Source organism: Manis javanica, chromosome X (genome assembly GCF_040802235.1).
Source record: "Manis javanica isolate MJ-LG chromosome X, MJ_LKY, whole genome shotgun sequence".
Classification (NCBI taxonomy): Eukaryota; Metazoa; Chordata; class Mammalia; order Pholidota; family Manidae; genus Manis; species Manis javanica.
This window is the reverse complement of record NC_133174.1, coordinates 60,140,345-60,157,599: the sequence shown is the minus strand read 5'-3', so window position 1 is coordinate 60,157,599 and position 17,255 is coordinate 60,140,345. Positions and strand designations below refer to the sequence as shown.

Below are 17,255 nucleotides of genomic sequence, written 5' to 3'. Positions count from 1 at the left end.
AGTTTTATGCTTTCATGGCTTACATTCAAGTCTTTAATCCATTTCTAGTTTACTTTTGTGTATGGGATTAAACAATGATGCAGTTTCATTCTCTTGCACATAGCTGTCCCGTTTTGCCAACACCACCTGTTGAAGAGACTGTCATTTCTCCATTGTATATCCATGGCTACTTTATTGTATATTAATTGACCATATCTGGTTGGGTTTATATCAGGGATCTCTAGTCTGCTGCACTAGTCTATGGGTATGTTCTTGTGCCAGTACCAAATTGTCTTGATTACTGTGGCTTTGTAGTAGAGCTTGAAGTTGGGGAGCATAATGACCCCAGCTTTATTCTTCCTTCTCAGAACTGCTTTGGCTATTCAAGGTATTTTTTGGTCCCATATGAATTTTAGAATGATTTTCTCTAGTTCGTTGAAGAATGCTGTTGGTATTGTGATAAGAATTGCACTGAATCTATACATTGCTTTAGGCACAATGGCCATTTTGACAATATTAAGTCTTCCAATCCATGGGCATGGGATGAGTTTCCATTTATTGGTATCTTCCTTAATTTATCTTCAAATTGTCTGGTAGTTCTCTGGGTATAGGTCTTTCACAGGATGGCCATTTTGACAATATTAATTCCTCCTCGCCAAGGTCATGGGATGAGTTTCCATTTGTTAGTGTCCTCTTTAGTTTCTCTTAAGTGTGTCTTGTAGTTTTCAGGGTATAGGTCTTTCTCTTCCTTGGTTAGGTTTATTCCTAGGTATTTTATTCTTTTTGATACAATTGTGAATGGAATTGTTTTCCTGATTTCTCTTTCTGCTAGTTCATCTGTAGTGTATAGGAATGCCACAGATTTCTGTGTATTAATTTTGTATCCTGCAACTTTGCTGAATTCAGATATTAGTTCTAGTATTGTTGGAGTGGAGTCTTTAGGGTGTTTTTTTTTACAATATCATGTCATCTGCAAACAGTGACAGTTTGACTTCTTTACCAATCTGGATGTTGAATGGATGTTGAATTTTGTCAGATGCTTTTTCAGCATCTATAGAAATGATCATGTGGTTTCTGTCCTTCTTTTTGTTGATGTGGTGGATGATGTTCATGAATTTTCAAATGCTGTACCGTCCTTGCATCACTGAGATGAATTCCACTTGATCATGGTGTATGATCCTCTTGAGGTATTTTTGAATTCTGCTGCTAATATGTTGTTGAGTATTTTTGAATCTATGTTCATCAGGGATATTGGTCTCTAATTTCTTTTTTTGTGTCGTCTTTCCCCGGTTTTGTTATTAAAGTGATGCTAGCTTCATAGAATGAGTTTGGAAGTATTCCATCCTCTTCTATTTTTTGGAAAACTTTTAGGAGAATGGATATTATGTCTTCTCTATATGTCTGATAAAATTCAGCATTGAATCCACTTCACCTGGAAATTTTGTTCTTGGGTAGTTTTTTGATTACCAATTCCATTTCATTGCTGGTAATTGGTCTGTTTAGATTTTCTGTTTCTTCCTTTGGTTAGTCTTTGTAGGTTGTATTTTTCAAGGAAGTTGTCCATTTCTTCTAGGTTTTCCATCTTGTTAGCATATAGATTTTCTATATATTTCTAGCATATAGTATTCTCTAATAATTCTTTGTATTTCTGTGGAGTCCATCGTGATTTTTCCTTTCTCATTTCTGTTTCTGTTTATCTGTGTAGGTTCTCTTTTTCTCTTGATAAGTCTGTCTAGGCATTTATCTATTTTGTTTATTTTCTCAAAGAACCAGGTCTTGGTTTCATTGATTTTTTCTATTGTTTTATTCTTCTCAATTTTATTTATTTCTTCTCTGATCTTTATTATGTCCCTCCTTCTGCTGACTTTAGGCCTCATTTGTTCTTCTTTTTCCAATTTAGATAATTTTGACTTTAGATGATTCATTTGGGATTGTTCCTCCTTCTTTAAATATGCCTGGATTGCTATATACTTTCCTCTTAAGATTGTGTTCGCTGCATCCCAAGAAGTTGGGGCTTTTTGCTGTGGTTGTCATTTGTCTCCATATATTGCTTGATCTGTATTTTAATTTGGTCATTGATCCATTGATTATTTAGAAGGATGCTGTTTAGCCTCCATGTGTTTGTGAGCCTTTTTGTTTTCTTTGTACAATTTATTTCTAGTTTTATACCTTTGTAATGTGAGAAGTTGGTTGGTAGAATTTCAATCTTTTTGAATTTACTGAGGCTCTTTTTGTGGCCTAGTATGTGATCTATTCTGGAAAATGTTACATGTGCACTTGAGAAGAATGCATATCCTGCTGCTTTTGGGTGTATAGTTCTGTATCTGTTAGGTCCATCTGTTCCAGTGTATTCTTCAGTTCCTCTGTTTCCTTACTTATTTTCTGTTTGGTGGATCTGCCCTTTGCTGTGTATGGTGTATTGAAGTCTCCTAGAATGAAGGCATCGCATTCTATTTCCTCCTTTAATTCTGTTGGTATTTGTTTCACATATGTCGGTGCTCCTGTGTTGGGTGCATATTTTTTATAATGGTTATATCCTTTTGTTGAACTGGCCCCTTTATCATTACATTATTCCTTCTTTATCTCTGTTACTTTCTTTGATTTGAAGTCTATTTTGTCTGATACAAGTAGTGAAATACCTGCTTTTTTATCCCTATTGTTTACATGAAATATCTTTTTCCATCCCTTCACTTTTAGTCTGTGTATATCTTTGGGTTTGAGGTGAGTCTCTTGTAAGCACCATATAGATAGGTCTTACTTTTTTATCCATTCTATTACTCTCTGTCTTTTGATTGGTGCATTCAGTCCACTTCCACTTAGGGTGATTATCAATATATATGTACTTATTGCCATTGCAGGCTTTGGATTCGTGTTTACCAAAGGTTCAAGGGTAGCTTCTTTACTATCTAGCCATCTAACTTTATCTCTCTTATTATGCTATTATAAACACAATCTGATGATTTTTTATTTCTCTCCCTTCTTATTATTCCTTCTCTATTCTTTATATGTTAGGTGTTTTATTCTGTACTCTTTTGTGTTTCCTTTGAGTACTTTTGTGAAGTCGATTTTATTTTTTGCCTTTAGTTATTATTTAGTTGGTTTGCTTTCTTTGGTGTGATTTTATTTTCTCTTTTGACATGTATTTAGCCTGAGGAGTGCTTCCATCTACAGCATTCCCTTTAAAATATCCTTTAGAGGTGGTTTGTGGGAGGCAAATTCAATCAGCTCTTGCTTGTCTGGGAATTGTTTAATCCCTCCTTCAAATTTACATGATAATCGTGCTGCAGATAGTATTCTTGGTTCAAGGACCTTCTTTTTTATTGCATTAAATATATCATGCCATTCTCTTCTGGCCTGTAAGGTCTCTGTTGAGAAGTCTGATAGCCTGATGCATTTTCCTTTGTAGGTGATCTTTTTTCTTTCTCTGGCTGCATTTAATACCCTGTCCTTGTCTTTGATCTTTGCCATTTTAATTATTATATGTCTTGGTGTTGTCCTCCTTGGGTCCCTTGTGTTGGGAGATCTGTGGGCTTCCATGGTCTAAGAGACTGTTTCCTCCCCCAATTTGGGGACGTTTTCAGCAATTATTTCTTCAGACACTTTCTGACCCTTTTCTGTCTTCTTCTTCTGGTACTCCTATAATGCAAATATTATTCCATCTGGATTGGTCACACAGTTCTCTTAATATTCTTTCATTCCTAGAGATCCTTTTTATCTCTCTCTGTCTCAGCTTCTCTGTATTCCTGTTCTCTGATTTCTATTCCATTAACAGTCTCTTGTTTCTCATCCAATCTGCTCTTAAGTCCTTCCAGAGATTGTTTCATTTCTGTTATCTTCCTCCTGATTTCATCCCTTTGCTCTTGTATATTTCTCTGCAGGACCATCAGCATGGTTATGACCTTTATTTTGAATTCTTTTTCATGAAGATTGTTTATATCTATCTCCCCAGGCCCTCTCTCTGGGGTTGTCTGAATGATTCTTGACTGGACCAGATTCTTCTGCCTTTTCATGGTGATAGAGGTGGTCGTAGGCAGGTGGCGTGTGTGTCAGCTGGGAGAACAAAGTCCCCTCCTGCTTGCTGGTCACCTTGCCCTTCTCTGCTGTCTGTGTTAGTTACCCACACACAGGGAGCAGTATCTGAGATAATCTCCTGAGTTGCCATGGTTGGTCAGCCTTTGGGATAGTCCAGAGCCCTGCAGAGAGTGGTAGACCTGTAGGGTGTATTCTCCTGGAAGAACAGATGCCCCTTCGTGTCTTCTGGACCTTGCTCTGACTTCAAATGTCTGTGCCTTGCAGCTACACACCGGTGGCAGCCTCTCGGTCTCTCACCATTAGGGGCGTGCTGTGAGGAGACTCTGTGTTGTTGCTCTGATCAGGGCCACTCTCTGGCAGCTCCGTCGCTGTGGTGCATCAGCTGGTTTGCTTGTAGCACTGCCACAGGGAATGAATGGCAGGCTGCTTATCCCCGTGAGGGGTTTTGGGGATGGGTTACCTCCCAGGGGTTTGGGGCACTTGAAGTTCCTTAGGATTCCCAGCCTGCTCTGCTGAGTGTGCCAGGATGATTCCATCCAGCTGTTAAGCCCCTGTCCCTTTAAGACTTCTAAATAGCACCCGCTTTTCTTTTGTCCCAGGGAAGCTGGCTGTGGGGACCCACTCACAGTCTCTGTCTCAGATTTTACTTTTCTGTTTCTCTAATATCCAGTGCACCATGCAATGTGTCTGTGCTTGCAGTGCAGGTTACTAGGGCTGGTTATTTAGTAGTCCTGTGCTTCCACTCCCTCCCCACTCTGATTCTTTTCCTCCCGCCAGTGAGCTGGGGTGGGTGGCATACTCAGGTCCAGCTGGGTCATGGCTTTGTATCTTACCCTTTTTGTGAGATGCTGAGTTCTTGCAGATGTAGATGTAGCCTGGCTGTTGTACTGTATCTTCTGGTCTCTTTTTTAGGCGTAGTTGTATTTCTTGTATTTTCAAAAATATATATGGTTTTGGGCGAAAATTTCCTCTGCCCTCCTCATGCTGCTATCTTGAGCCTCTCTCAATCAAGTTGCTTTTTAAAAAAGATTTTTAAAATACCTTTTAATGGAGCTCTTGCCATTGATGACCAGCTGCAGATTTTTGAATATTATCAACTGTCAGTTGTTGCATAGAAGCTGAAAAAGATAACAGAGAAAAGACTTTTGGATATCGTGACCAAGAGGTCTCTCTCCCTTCAAGAGAGCAGTTTCAGGAGAGCATTGAGATCAGATACTAGATTGCAAGCAGTATGTAAAGGTGGCCAGTAAGTGGAAACCTTTGGCAGTGAAAAGAAGGGAGGAGGAGACAGGCAACTTGTAACCTGAAGGAATGGAATCAGTAGGAAGACAGGGACTAAAGATGTAAGAAGACCTCACTGGTGATACATGGCCTAAGATCAACAGGAAAGGGATCTAGCGCCCAAAGAAATGAAATTTAGCCTAAAGGAACAGGAAGTATATGAGGGGAGACTTTGTCAGGTAAAAAAGAAGTAAAGGAATGCATTCATTACACATAGCTTCAACCAACTCAGTCAAGTATAAGGCAGAAAAAGTTTGAACTGGAAAGGTACACATGAAACTTTTTCTGCTTCATACTTGACCCAGCTGGTTGAAACTTTGTGTAACAAATCAGCAGTTCCCTCTGGAGAGGGAGTGGAGATGGAGAGAGGGAGATTTTTCACTTTTATTTGATAGACTTTGACATTTGATTTTTTTTAGTATCAAGAATGTACTTTCATATTTGTATTTTTTAAAAATTAGACTCAATGCTGCAAGAAATGCAATAGTTTACTAATTGGATGTGAAGTGAAGGATTGCCAGGCTGCCCAGAGGGCGTGGCACATGTTAATCACTCAATTAATGTTTATGGAATTTGTTGAATTGGAGTGTAAGCATAAACTAAAGGAAGCAACTGGTTGGATTGCTCAACTTTCTCCAGCAGAACAGAGCAGAAAATTCTGACAGTGAGGATTATCCAAAGCCTTAAGGATTGACAGGGCAAAAATAACAAAAGTGTGAGGAAATCAAGCTAGTAAGAGTTTTTCTAATGACTAACCATACTCCCCAAAATGAGTAATGAAGCAAGTGAGGTCAAAAGATAGGTCGGTGGACTTTAAAAATAGAAGAAAGACTAGGAAATAGGAGTGGTAAGTGAGAATAAAGAGCAAGTTCAATGGGGGAAACATGGAAGGACATAAAATTGTACACAGAAAAAGTATTTCAGAGTCTTAGAAGTGGAGCAATTCTAAGTACTTCCTTGTCAGGCCCCACAGAAAGCATGGCCATGCCTAAAGATAACTAAAGTGGCATGCAGGTGAACATGACTGTTGCTCAAAAGTTGAAGAAACTGTGATGTCAGAGAATTAGAAGGGTCACAGGGGGAAGGGGAAGGTCTCTTTTGTTCCATACAGTAAACCTACTTCCCAACCTAGTGCCTGATATATGGTAGGCATTCAGCTAAGGTTTCTTGACTGAATGAATAAACATTATAGCATTTATCATAGTTATTTGATTTCCTCTCTTCTTGCCCTACTGGACCATAAGCTCCTTGGGTCTTACTTATTTCTGTATCTCTAGAGCCTAGCATAGGGAAGAGTAGGTGCTTGAATCAAGATCTGAGTGAGTGAATGAACACTGAACTGCAGAGAATGAGGACAAGGAAAGAGAGAGAGAAAAGTTGTAAACCAATTGCTAAAATCCTCAGAGGAGGGGAAGGAATACACTGTAGGACTACAGATAAGAACTTTGATAGTATTTGAGTAGTATAAGCAAAATTGCTTATACTACTCAAATACTACTCAAAGGAGGAGAGATTGATGAGAAAGAATAACACTGGATTTGGAAGTCACAAGAGGAAAGGAATATTCTAATTTCTCTTTACCCCTCCCGTGAATTCTGGAGGAAAGGGCACAGTGTGTTTTCCCCTTTGACTCCCCCTTAACCCACCCAGTCTGTCACCTAGCCCTCTCCATTTTTTCCAAATATACCTTACTTTGCTGCCTGTTGCTGTTGCACCTAGAATGCTTCTATCCCCTTTTTGCCAACACCTCTACCTAGACTTTCTTTTGGCCTTACAGGCAACAGCAAAAGTCAGACTTCCTAAGCTTTGTTTTTCAGCAGCATCAGTCCTTACAATTCTCCAGTGGCTCCCATTGGGCCATCTAACCAAAAGAAAACTTCCAGTGCTACATTTAAGAGGATCCACCACATAGCCCTCTGTGAGCTGTCCTTGCTTTCAGTTGCTTTGACACTGACATGGTGTACAAAATACCCTACCTTTTCCAAAGCTTCTAATGACCCTTTTCTCTCCCTGTCTAGAGCCCTCTTTATCAGAACACCCCGAGGATTCATTGTCTCTTCCTGGCTATCATTAAAATACTAACCCAGAAACACCTGCCTTCCTGGATCCTTCCTCCTCTCTCCTAGTACCAGGCGCTCTGAAATGTTGTATGTATATGCTTTCCTTGTATGTCAATATGTGTTGCTGTATCAATTCTACCATAGAAGTATCTCCCAAATGCAACTTTTCTCCCTACCCTTGCTGCCACTGACCTGGATGGTGGCAAAACCCTACTGATAACCTTCAGTGTGTGCTGTTATATACAGCCAGAGTATCTTTTCAAAATGTAGATCTAATCATGCCCCCAATACCCACATGCACACACATACACATTAAGGTTTGAGACATCTCATATCTTTAAGTAAAAGACTAAACTCATTAGCCTGCCTGGCATATCTGGCTCCTTGTGCTCTAACCCACATTTGCTTTACTAGCTTCACTCTTACCATCCCTGTTTCAAGCCTTCGTGCTTTTGTGTATATGGTTCTTTCTCTAAACCTAGTCCCCTACCAATAACCTGAACATCAATCCCTGCTTCCAACTCCTCTGCCTTTGCCCACATGCCTGTAAACTTGTCCTAGTCTTTTTTTATCTTTTATTTTGAGATAATCATAGACTCACAAGAGGTTGCAAAGAAATGTGTAGGGAAGTCCCATGCACCTTGCTCCAGCCTCCTCCAATGTTGACATCTTGAACAATTACAACATCAAAATCAAGAAGTTGACATTAACACAATCCACAGAGCCTATTCGGTTTTCACCAGTATACATGCACCGTGTCTGTACATGTGTCTAGCTCTATGGAATTTTATCACATGTACATAACCACAACCACAATCAAGATACAGAACTATACCAACACCCACCACAAGGCTTTCTCATGCTACCCTTTTATAGCCACACCCCATCTCTAACCTTTGTCAACCACTAATCTGTTCTCCATCCTCAAACTGTTAACAAATGGTATGTAAGTGGAATAATGCAGTTGTTTCCAGTTTGGGTTGTTGAAAACAAAGTTTCTATGAACATTCATATACCAGTTCTCTATGAAAATAAGTCTTAACTTCTTCTCTGAAATAAATGACCAAGAGTGCAATTGCTGGATTGTATGGTAAGTCTATTTTTAGTTTTGACAGGAACTGCCAAACTATTTTCCAGAGTGGCTATACCATTTTACATTCCCACCTGCAAGGTATGTGTGATGTAGTTCTTCCACATCCTCACCAGCAATTGATGTTATCATTATTTTTCATTTTAGCCATCTGACAGATGGCTCACTGTAGATCTTCTCATCTTTTAAGACCTAAGTCATAAGTTACCTCTATAGAGCCTTTTCTAACATCCTCTGAAAAAAGTTGATTACTCCCTCTGTGCCATCACTCATATGTAATTTATCATTGCATTTTTTGGTATCATTAATCTACAATTACATGAGGAACATTATGTTTACTAGACTACACCCATCACCAAGTCCCCCCCACATACCACATTACAGTCACTGTTCATCATCATAGTACGATGCTGTAGAATAACTCCTTGTCTTCTCTGTGTTGTACAACCCTCCCCAACCCCCCCCACATTATACATGCTAATCATAGTGCCCCCTTTCTTCCATCCCCCCCCTTATCCCTCCCTTCCCACCCATCCTCCCCAGTCCCTTTCCTTTTAGTAACTGTTACTCCATTCCTGGGTTCTGTGAATCTGTTGCTGTTTTGCTCCTTCAGTTCTTTCTTTCTTCTTATACTCCACAGATCAGTGAAATCATTTGATACTTGTCTTTTTCTGCCTGGCTTATTTCACTGAGCATAATACCCTCTAGCTCCATCCATGTTGTTGCAAGTGGTAGGATTTGTTTTCTTCTTATGGCTGAAGAATATTCCATTGTGTATATGTACCACATCTTCTTTATCCATTCATCTACTGATGGACACATAGGTTGCTTCCATTTCTTGGCTATTGGAAATAGTGCTGCGATAAACATAGGAGTGCATATGTCTTTTTCAAACTGGGCTGATGCATTCTTAGGGTAAATTCCTAGGAGTGGAATTCCTGGGTCAAATGGTATTTCTATTTTGAGTTTTTTGAGGAACCTCCATACTGCTTTCCACAATGGTTGAACTAGTTTACATTCCCACCAGCAGTGTAGGAGAGTTCCCTTTTCTCCATATCCTCACCAACATTTCTTGTGGTTTCTCTTTTGGGTGATGGTGATCCTTATTGATGTGAGGTGATATCTCATTTTGGTTTTAATTTGCATTTCTCTGATGATTAGTGATGTTGAGCATCTTTTCATGTGTCTGTTTGCCATCTGAATTTCTTTGGAGAAGTGTCTGTTCAGATCCTGTGCCCATTTTTAATTGGATTGTTTGCTTTTTGTTTGTTGAGGTGCATGAGCTCTTTATATATTTTGGATGTCAACCATTTATTGGATCTGTCATTTATGAATATATTCTCCCATAATGTAGAATGCCTTTATGTTTTATTGGTGGTGTCCTTTGCTGTACAAAAGCTTTACAGCTTGATATAGTCCCACTTGTTAATTTTTTATTTTGTTTCCCTTGCCCGGGGAGATATATTCATGAAGAAGTTGCTCAAGTTTACATCCAAGAGATTTTAGCCTATGTTTTTTCTAAGAGTTGTATGATTTCATGACTTACATTCAGATCTTTAATCCATTTCGAATTTACTTTCATGTATGGGGTTAGACAATGATCCAGTTTCATTCTCATACATGTAGCTGTCCAGTTTTGCCAGCACCAGCTGTTAAAGAGACTGTCATTTCCCCATTGTGTGTCCATGTCTCCATTATCGTATGTTAATTGACCATATATGATTGGGTTATTATCTGGACTTTCTATTCTGTTTCACAGGTCTGTGGGTCTGCTCTTGTGCCAGTACCAAATTGTCTTAATTGCTTTGGCTTTGTAATAGAGCTTGAAGGTGGTCAGTGAGATAACCCCTGCTTTATTCTTCCTTCTCAGGATTGTTTTGGCTATTTGGGGTCTTTTGTGGTTCCATATGAATTTTAAAACTATTTGTTCCAGTTCATTGAAGAATGCTGTTGGTATTTTAATAGGGATTGCATTGAATCTGTAGATTGCTTTAGGCAGGATGGCCATTTTGACAATATTAATTCTTCCTAGCCAAGAGCAGGGGATGCGTTTCCATTTGTTAGTGTCCTCTTTAATTTCTCTTAAGAGTTTCTTGTAGTTTCCAGATTATAGGTCTTTCACTTCATTGGTTAGGCTTATTCCTAGGTATTTTATTCTTTTTGATGCAATTCTGAATGGAATCACTCTCCTGATTTTTCTTTCTGTTAGTTCATCAGTAGTGTATAGGAATGCCACAGGTTTCTATGTATTAATTTTGTATCCTGAAACTTTGCTAAATTCAGATATTTATTCTAGTATTTTGGAGTGGCATCTTTAGGGTTTTTTATGTACAATATCATGTCACCTGCAAATAGTGACAGTTTGACTTCTTCTTTACCAATCTGGATGGCGCGTATTTCTTTGTTTTGTCTGATTGCTGTGGCTAGGACCTCCAGTAGTATGTTGAATAACAGTGAGGAGAGTGGGCATCCCTGTCTTGGTCCCAATCTTAGAAGAAAAGCTTTCAACTTCTTGCTGTTAAGTATGGTGTTGGCTTTGGGTTTGTCATATATGTCCTTTATAATATTGAGGTACTTGCCCTCTATCCATATTTTGTTGAGAGTTTTTATCATGAATGGATGTTGAATTTTGTCAAATACTTTGTCCGCATCTATGGAGATGATCATGTGGATTTTGTCCTTCTTTTTGTTGATGTGGTGGGTGATGTTGATGGATTTTCGAATGTTGTACCATCTTTGCATCCCTGAGATGAATCCCCCTTGATCACGGTGTATGATCCTCTTGATGTATTTTTGAATTCACTTTGCTAATATTTTGTAGAGTATTTTTGCATCTATGTTCATCAGGGATATTGGTCTGTAATTTTCTTTTTTTTGTGGGGTCTTTGCCTGGTTTTGGTATTATAGTGATGCAGGCTTCATAGAATGAGTTTGGAAGTTTTCCCTCCTCTTCTATTTTTTGGAAAACTTTAAGGAGGATGGGTATTATATCTTCTACATATGTCTGATAAAATTCAGAGGTGAATGCACCTGGCCCAGGGGTTTTGCTCTTCTGTCGTTTTTTGATTAACGCTTCAATTTCATTGCTGGTAATTGGTCTGTTTAGATTTTCTGTTTCTTCCTTCGTCAGTCTTGGAAGGTTGTAGTTTTCTAGGAACTTGTCCATTTCTTCTAGGTTATATAAATGTTGTTAGCATATAGATTTTAATAGTATTCTCTAATCATTCTTTGTATTTCTGTGGTGTCTGTCGTGATTTTTCCTTTCTCATTTCTGATTCTGTATGTCTGTGTAGGTTCTCTTTTTCTCTTAGTAAGTCTGCCTAGGCATTTATCTATTTTGTTTATTTTCTCAAAGAACCAGCTCTTGGTTTCATTAATTTTTTCTATTGTTTTATTCTTCTCAATTTTATTTATTTCTTCTCTGATCTTTTTTATGTCCCTGCTTCTGCTCACTTTGGGCCTCATTTGTTCTTCTTTTTCCAGTTTCAATAATTGTGACTTTAGACTATTCATTTGGGATTGTTTTTCCTTCTTTAAATAGGCCTGTATTGCTATATACTTTCCTCTTAGAACTGCCTTCACTGCGTCCCACAGAAGTTGGGGCTTGTTCTGTTGTTGTCATTTGTCTCCATATATTGCTTGATCTGTATTTTAATTTTGTCATTGATCCATTGATTATTTAGGTGCATGTTGTTAAGCTTCCATGTATTTTTCAGCCTTTTTGTTTTCTTTCTATAATTTATTTCTAGTTTTGTACCTTTGTGGTCTGAGATGTTGGTTGGTAGAATTTCAATCTTTTGAAATTTACTGAGGCTCTTTTTGTGGCCTAGTATGTGGTCTATTCTGGAAAATGTTCCATGTGCACTTGAGAGGAATGTGTATCCTGTTGCTTTTGGGTTTAGAGTTCTATAGATGTCTTTTAGATCCATCTGTTCTAGTGTTTTGTTCAGCGCCTCTGTGTCCTTACTTATTTTCTGTCTGGTTGATCTGTCATTTGGAGTGAGTGGTGTGTTGAAGTCTCCTGAAATGAATGCATTGTATTCTATTTCCTCCTTTAATTCTGTTAGTATTTGTTTCACATATGCTGGTGCTCCTGTGTTGGGTGCATATATATTTAGAATGGTTACATCATCTTGTAACACTGAGCCCTTTATCATTATGTAGTGTCCTTCTTTATCTCTTGTTACTTTCATTGTTTTGAAGTCTATTTTTTCTGATGCTAGTACCACAATACCTGCCTTTTTCTCCTTGTTGTTTGCATGAAATATCTTTTTCCATCCCTTGACTTTTAGTCTGTGCATGTCTTTGGGTTTAAGGTGAGTCTCTTGTAAGCAACATATAGATGGGTCTTGTTTTTTTATCCATTCTATTACTCTGCATCTTTTGATTCATGCATTCATTCTATTTACATTGGGGTGATTATTGAAAGATATGTACTTATTGCCATTGAAGGCTTTAGATTCGTGGTTACCAAAGGCTCAGGGTTAGCTTCTTTACTATCTAACTGTCTAATTTAACTCGCTTATTAAGCTATTATAAACACAGTCTGATGATTCTTTATTTTTCTCCCTTCTTATTCCTTCTCCTCCATTCTTTATATATTAGGTGTTTTATTCTGTACTCTTTTGTGTTTCCTTTGATTGCTTTTGTGAATAGTTGATATTATTTTTTTGCCTTTGGTTAGTATGTGGTTGGTCTGTTTTCTTTGGTGTGGTTTTATTTTCTCTGATGACATCTATTTAGCCTTAGGAGTGCTTCCATTTAGAGCGATCCATTTAAAATATCCTGTAAAGGTTGTTTATGGGACACAAATTCCCTGAACTTTCGCTTGTCTGGGAATTGTTTAATCCCTCCTTGATATTTAAATGATAATCGTGCTGGATACATTATTCTTGGTTCAAGGCCCTTCTGTTTCATTGCATTAATTATATCATGCCATTTTCATCTCGCCTGTAAGGTTTCTGCTGAGATGTCTGATTATAGCCCAATGGATTTCCTTTGTAGGTGACTCTTCTCTCTCTGGTTGCCTTTAATACTCTGTCCTTGTCTTTGATCTTTGCCATTCTAATTATTTTATGTCTTGGTGTTGTCCTCCTTGGGTCCCTTGTGTTGGGAGATCTGTGGGCTTCCATGGTCTGAGAGACTATTTCCTCCTCCAGTTTAGGGAAGTTTTCAGCAATTATTTCTTCAAAGACACTTTCTATCCCTTTTTCTCTCTCTTCTTCTTCTGGTACCCCTATTATATGAATATTGTTCCATTTGGATTGGTCACACAGTTCTCTTAATATTCTTTCATTCCTGGAGATCCTTTTATCTCTCTCTGCCTCTGCTTCTCTGTATTACTCTTCTCTGACTTCTATTCCATTAACGGTCACTTACACCTCATCCAGTCTGCTCTTAAGTCCTTCCAGAGATCATTTTATTTCTGTATTCTCCCTCCTAACTTGATCCTTTAGCTCCTGCATATTTCTCTGCAGTTCCATCAGCATGGTTATGACCTTTATTTTGAATTCTTTTTCAGGATGGTTGGTTATATCTATCTCCCCAGGTCCTCTCTAAGGAGTTGTCTTGGTGATTCTTGACTGGACCAATTTCTTCTGCCTTTTCATGGTGATACAGGTAGTCGTAGGCAGTTGGCATGCATATCAGCTGGGAGAACAAAGTCCCTTCCTGCTTACTGGTTGCCCTGCCCCTCTCCACTGCCTTTGTTGGTTACCCACACACTGGGAGCAGCCCTCAGGGTAGCCCATTGCCCTGTGGGGATTGGCAGGAGTGCTGGGTGTTCTCTCCTGAGAGAACAGCACCCCTTCGTGCCCTGCTCCAGCTTTCTCTGCCTTCGCCAGGAAGATGCATGCCAGCAGTGGCCCCGGGTCTGGCCTGGGTGGCTGTGTGCTGGGAGGAGACTCTGGGCAGCTGCTGTGGGCATGGCTGCTTTCAGGCTGCTTGACCTCTGTAGTGGGGCCATGCTGGAGGGGGAATGAATGGCAGGCTGTTTATTGTTGCGAGGGTCTTCAGAGCTGTACTGCCTCCCAGAGGGCTGGGGCACCCAAAGCTCCTCAGAGTTCCCAGCCTACTGGGCCGAGTGTTCAGGATGATTCCTTACTGCCGTGAAGCCCCTGTCCCTTTAAGACTTTCAAAAAGCACTCCCTTTTCATTTGTCCCAGAGGAGCCGGCTGCGTGGATCCACTTGCAGATATTACTTTTCCATTTCCCTAATATCCAGCCCACTGTACAGAGTGTGTTTGCCCTCCTGGTGCGGATGTCTAGGGATGGTTATTTAGCAGTCCTGCACTTCCACTCACTCCCCACTGTGACTCCTTTCCTCCCACCAGGGAGCTGGGGTGGGGGGCGCACTCAGGTCCTGATGGGCCACGGCTTTTATCTTACCCCCTTTGTGAAGTGTTAAGTACTCGCATATGTAGATGTAGCCTTTCTGTTGTACTGTATCCTCTGGTTTCTCTTTTAGGAATAGTTGTATTTGTTGTATTTTCAAAAATATATATGGGTTTTGGGAGGAGATTTCCGCTGCCCTACTCATGCCACCATCTTGGCTCCTCTGAAGAAGTCGTATCTGTGCATTTTAATTACTAATTGACATAGTCTGAGTTTTCCCTTCTGTTCTGAGCTACATGAAGATAAGAGCTTTGCCATATTCATCTTCGTTCCTGTAGCAGCTAGTACAGTTAGTTGCATGCTGGACACACACTAAATGTGTGTGAAGTGAGGGAAAGAATGAATGAGAAAACATTAGTCTAGCTTTCCTCTTCATTAAGCTGTAAACCTTTTTAGAATAGAGATCATGCCTTCCTCTTTGTCTCCTGGCAGCAGCTGATAGGGTGCTCTATGCATGTAGATGTTTAATAAATGTTGGCTAACTATTCAGGTGGCTTATCTTCCCTCTGCACCAAGAGATAAGCACAGGAAAGAGACAGTAGACTCGAGTATTGCTGTATTAAGGATCATATGTCATAAATTTTACAGTATTCTTAAAATCTCCACAATCTATATTTTTCTGTATATATGAGAAATCAAAACAAAACAGTCTTTTGAGTCAAAGAATGCTTCTGCAGCTGAGCACTTTTCAGTAGTTTCAACACTCTGGTTACATGTGAATTTGGGAGAATGACATTTTATATCCCTGAATTCTTTCTGTGGTTGCAGAAGGATCTGGTAATCTTTTGGTTTGGCTGCACTAGTATAATTTGACATGTTGATTGTGAAGGGGTCATTAACCCCTCCATTTTTTCATCACTTTTTGACTCTGCACTTTCTCAACTGTGAAGTATGTTAATTTGCACTTGTTTATATGTCTGTGTAAGAGTTACTCAGGCCCTCGAGGACTGGTATATGTTTTGTCTGGGAACTAGATTGTAAGCCCCTTGAGAGCAGGGGCCTCATAACTCCTAGGAATGCATTCTGGACATTGTCAGTGTTGAACTAATGATGATACTGGAAGCCTGTCTGAGGTCATCTGTCACACTGACAATTTCCTTTTCGTCATAAGGCTTCTAACTGTTGAATAAAGCTGTTGGGTTGATTTGATAACAGTGAATGATTCTACCCAAGATTACACTCCTGATTACCCACTGCAATTTGTTCTTTTGGGTGCTTTCAGATTTATAATTTTGGATTAGTTGTTATGGTTCCCTTCCCTATAGTACTCTGGTTACATATGAATTAGGGAGGGAGGGCTTCATTTCATAACCCAAAAGTCCTTTAGCATAGTAAAATGTTAGCTGATGACATTTATGCTTTCATAGCATGTAATTCTTCTAACCAGGCCCCACTAATAACTAGATGATAAATTCCAATTATGTTGTCAATCCTAAATTATCAGAAATAACCCTTAATAACTATTTAATGTATATGTTTTATTTTCCCAGATTATAAAATGGGGCAAATGTGTACAGTATGTGTCATATGGTTGTTGAGGTTAAATTAATATGAATATTTAAAGAATTCTGAGTTCTAAAACAGAAGGGCAAATTTAGTCCTTGATGAGGGTGGAGGGATGGGTTTTTTTGGTAAGTCAGGTTTATTAAGGTAAATTTTACATAGTCAGACTTACCCTTTTTAGGTGAAAAGTTTGACAAGTTTGACAAGTTGATTTTTTTCCCATTCACTATTTCCTGATTCGACTGTACTTCCAACTGGCCCCACCAACACCACCACCCCTAGACCAAAATGACCTATCTTTTCCTGATAGTTTGTATCCTTTCTCTTTTCTACAGTGTACTAAAGGAGGTATACATAGCCTTTAGTCCCAAAGCAGTGGTCTTACAGCTGGGAGCTGATACAATAGCTGGGGATCCCATGTGCTCCTTTAACATGACTCCAGTGGGACTTGGCAAGTGTCTTAAGTACATCCTTCAGTGGCAATTGGCAACGCTCATTTTGGGAGGAGGTGAGTACAAAAGGAGGTCATCAGGAGAATTTGTTGACCTTCCTCCACATTTTGTCCATTGACACTTGGCCTTCTTAGATTGGATAATTTCAGTCTGCCTGTGGTCCAGAAGCCTGAGTCAATGAACTCTGCTACCTTCACAGTTCATCGCGAGGAATTATTCTGACAAATTTTTCCTCCTCAGGTTGGCATGTGCATTGACTCCTTGGCACTCTGAAATCTTAAGTTTTAATTCCTGAATCAAAGGTCCTTTGCTTAAAGGAGACATAGATCTCATTAAGAATTGAGTATGTTAACCCCAGTGGACTTTACTCTATCTTCTCTTAGTGTAGTCTTTGATTCTCGGTTCTAATAATCATCTTTAGAAAACACCACTAAAATTTTAACCCTACTTATATGTAAGTAGTGA

At 39.2% G+C, this 17,255-nt stretch overlaps 1 protein-coding gene across 11 annotated transcripts in view; it reads left to right on the top strand.

Annotated features, from left to right (window-relative positions):
• The window catches only part of HDAC8 (histone deacetylase 8), a 298,463-nt gene that overhangs the window by 144,082 nt on the left and 137,126 nt on the right, over positions 1–17,255 (top strand). For 9 of the 11 annotated variants that reach the window (XR_001853462.3, XM_017662711.3, XM_017662716.3 and 6 more), the window contains exon 8: positions 16,674–16,846. The exons of the other annotated variants lie outside the window; for them this stretch is intronic. Coding sequence is in view for 8 of the 9 variants with exons in the window: in XM_017662711.3 (XP_017518200.1) it covers positions 16,674–16,846 (173 nt within the window). In the remaining variant the exon portion in view is untranslated. The remainder of the gene's footprint in view (positions 1–16,673; positions 16,847–17,255) is intronic. 11 annotated transcript variants of the gene reach the window in all.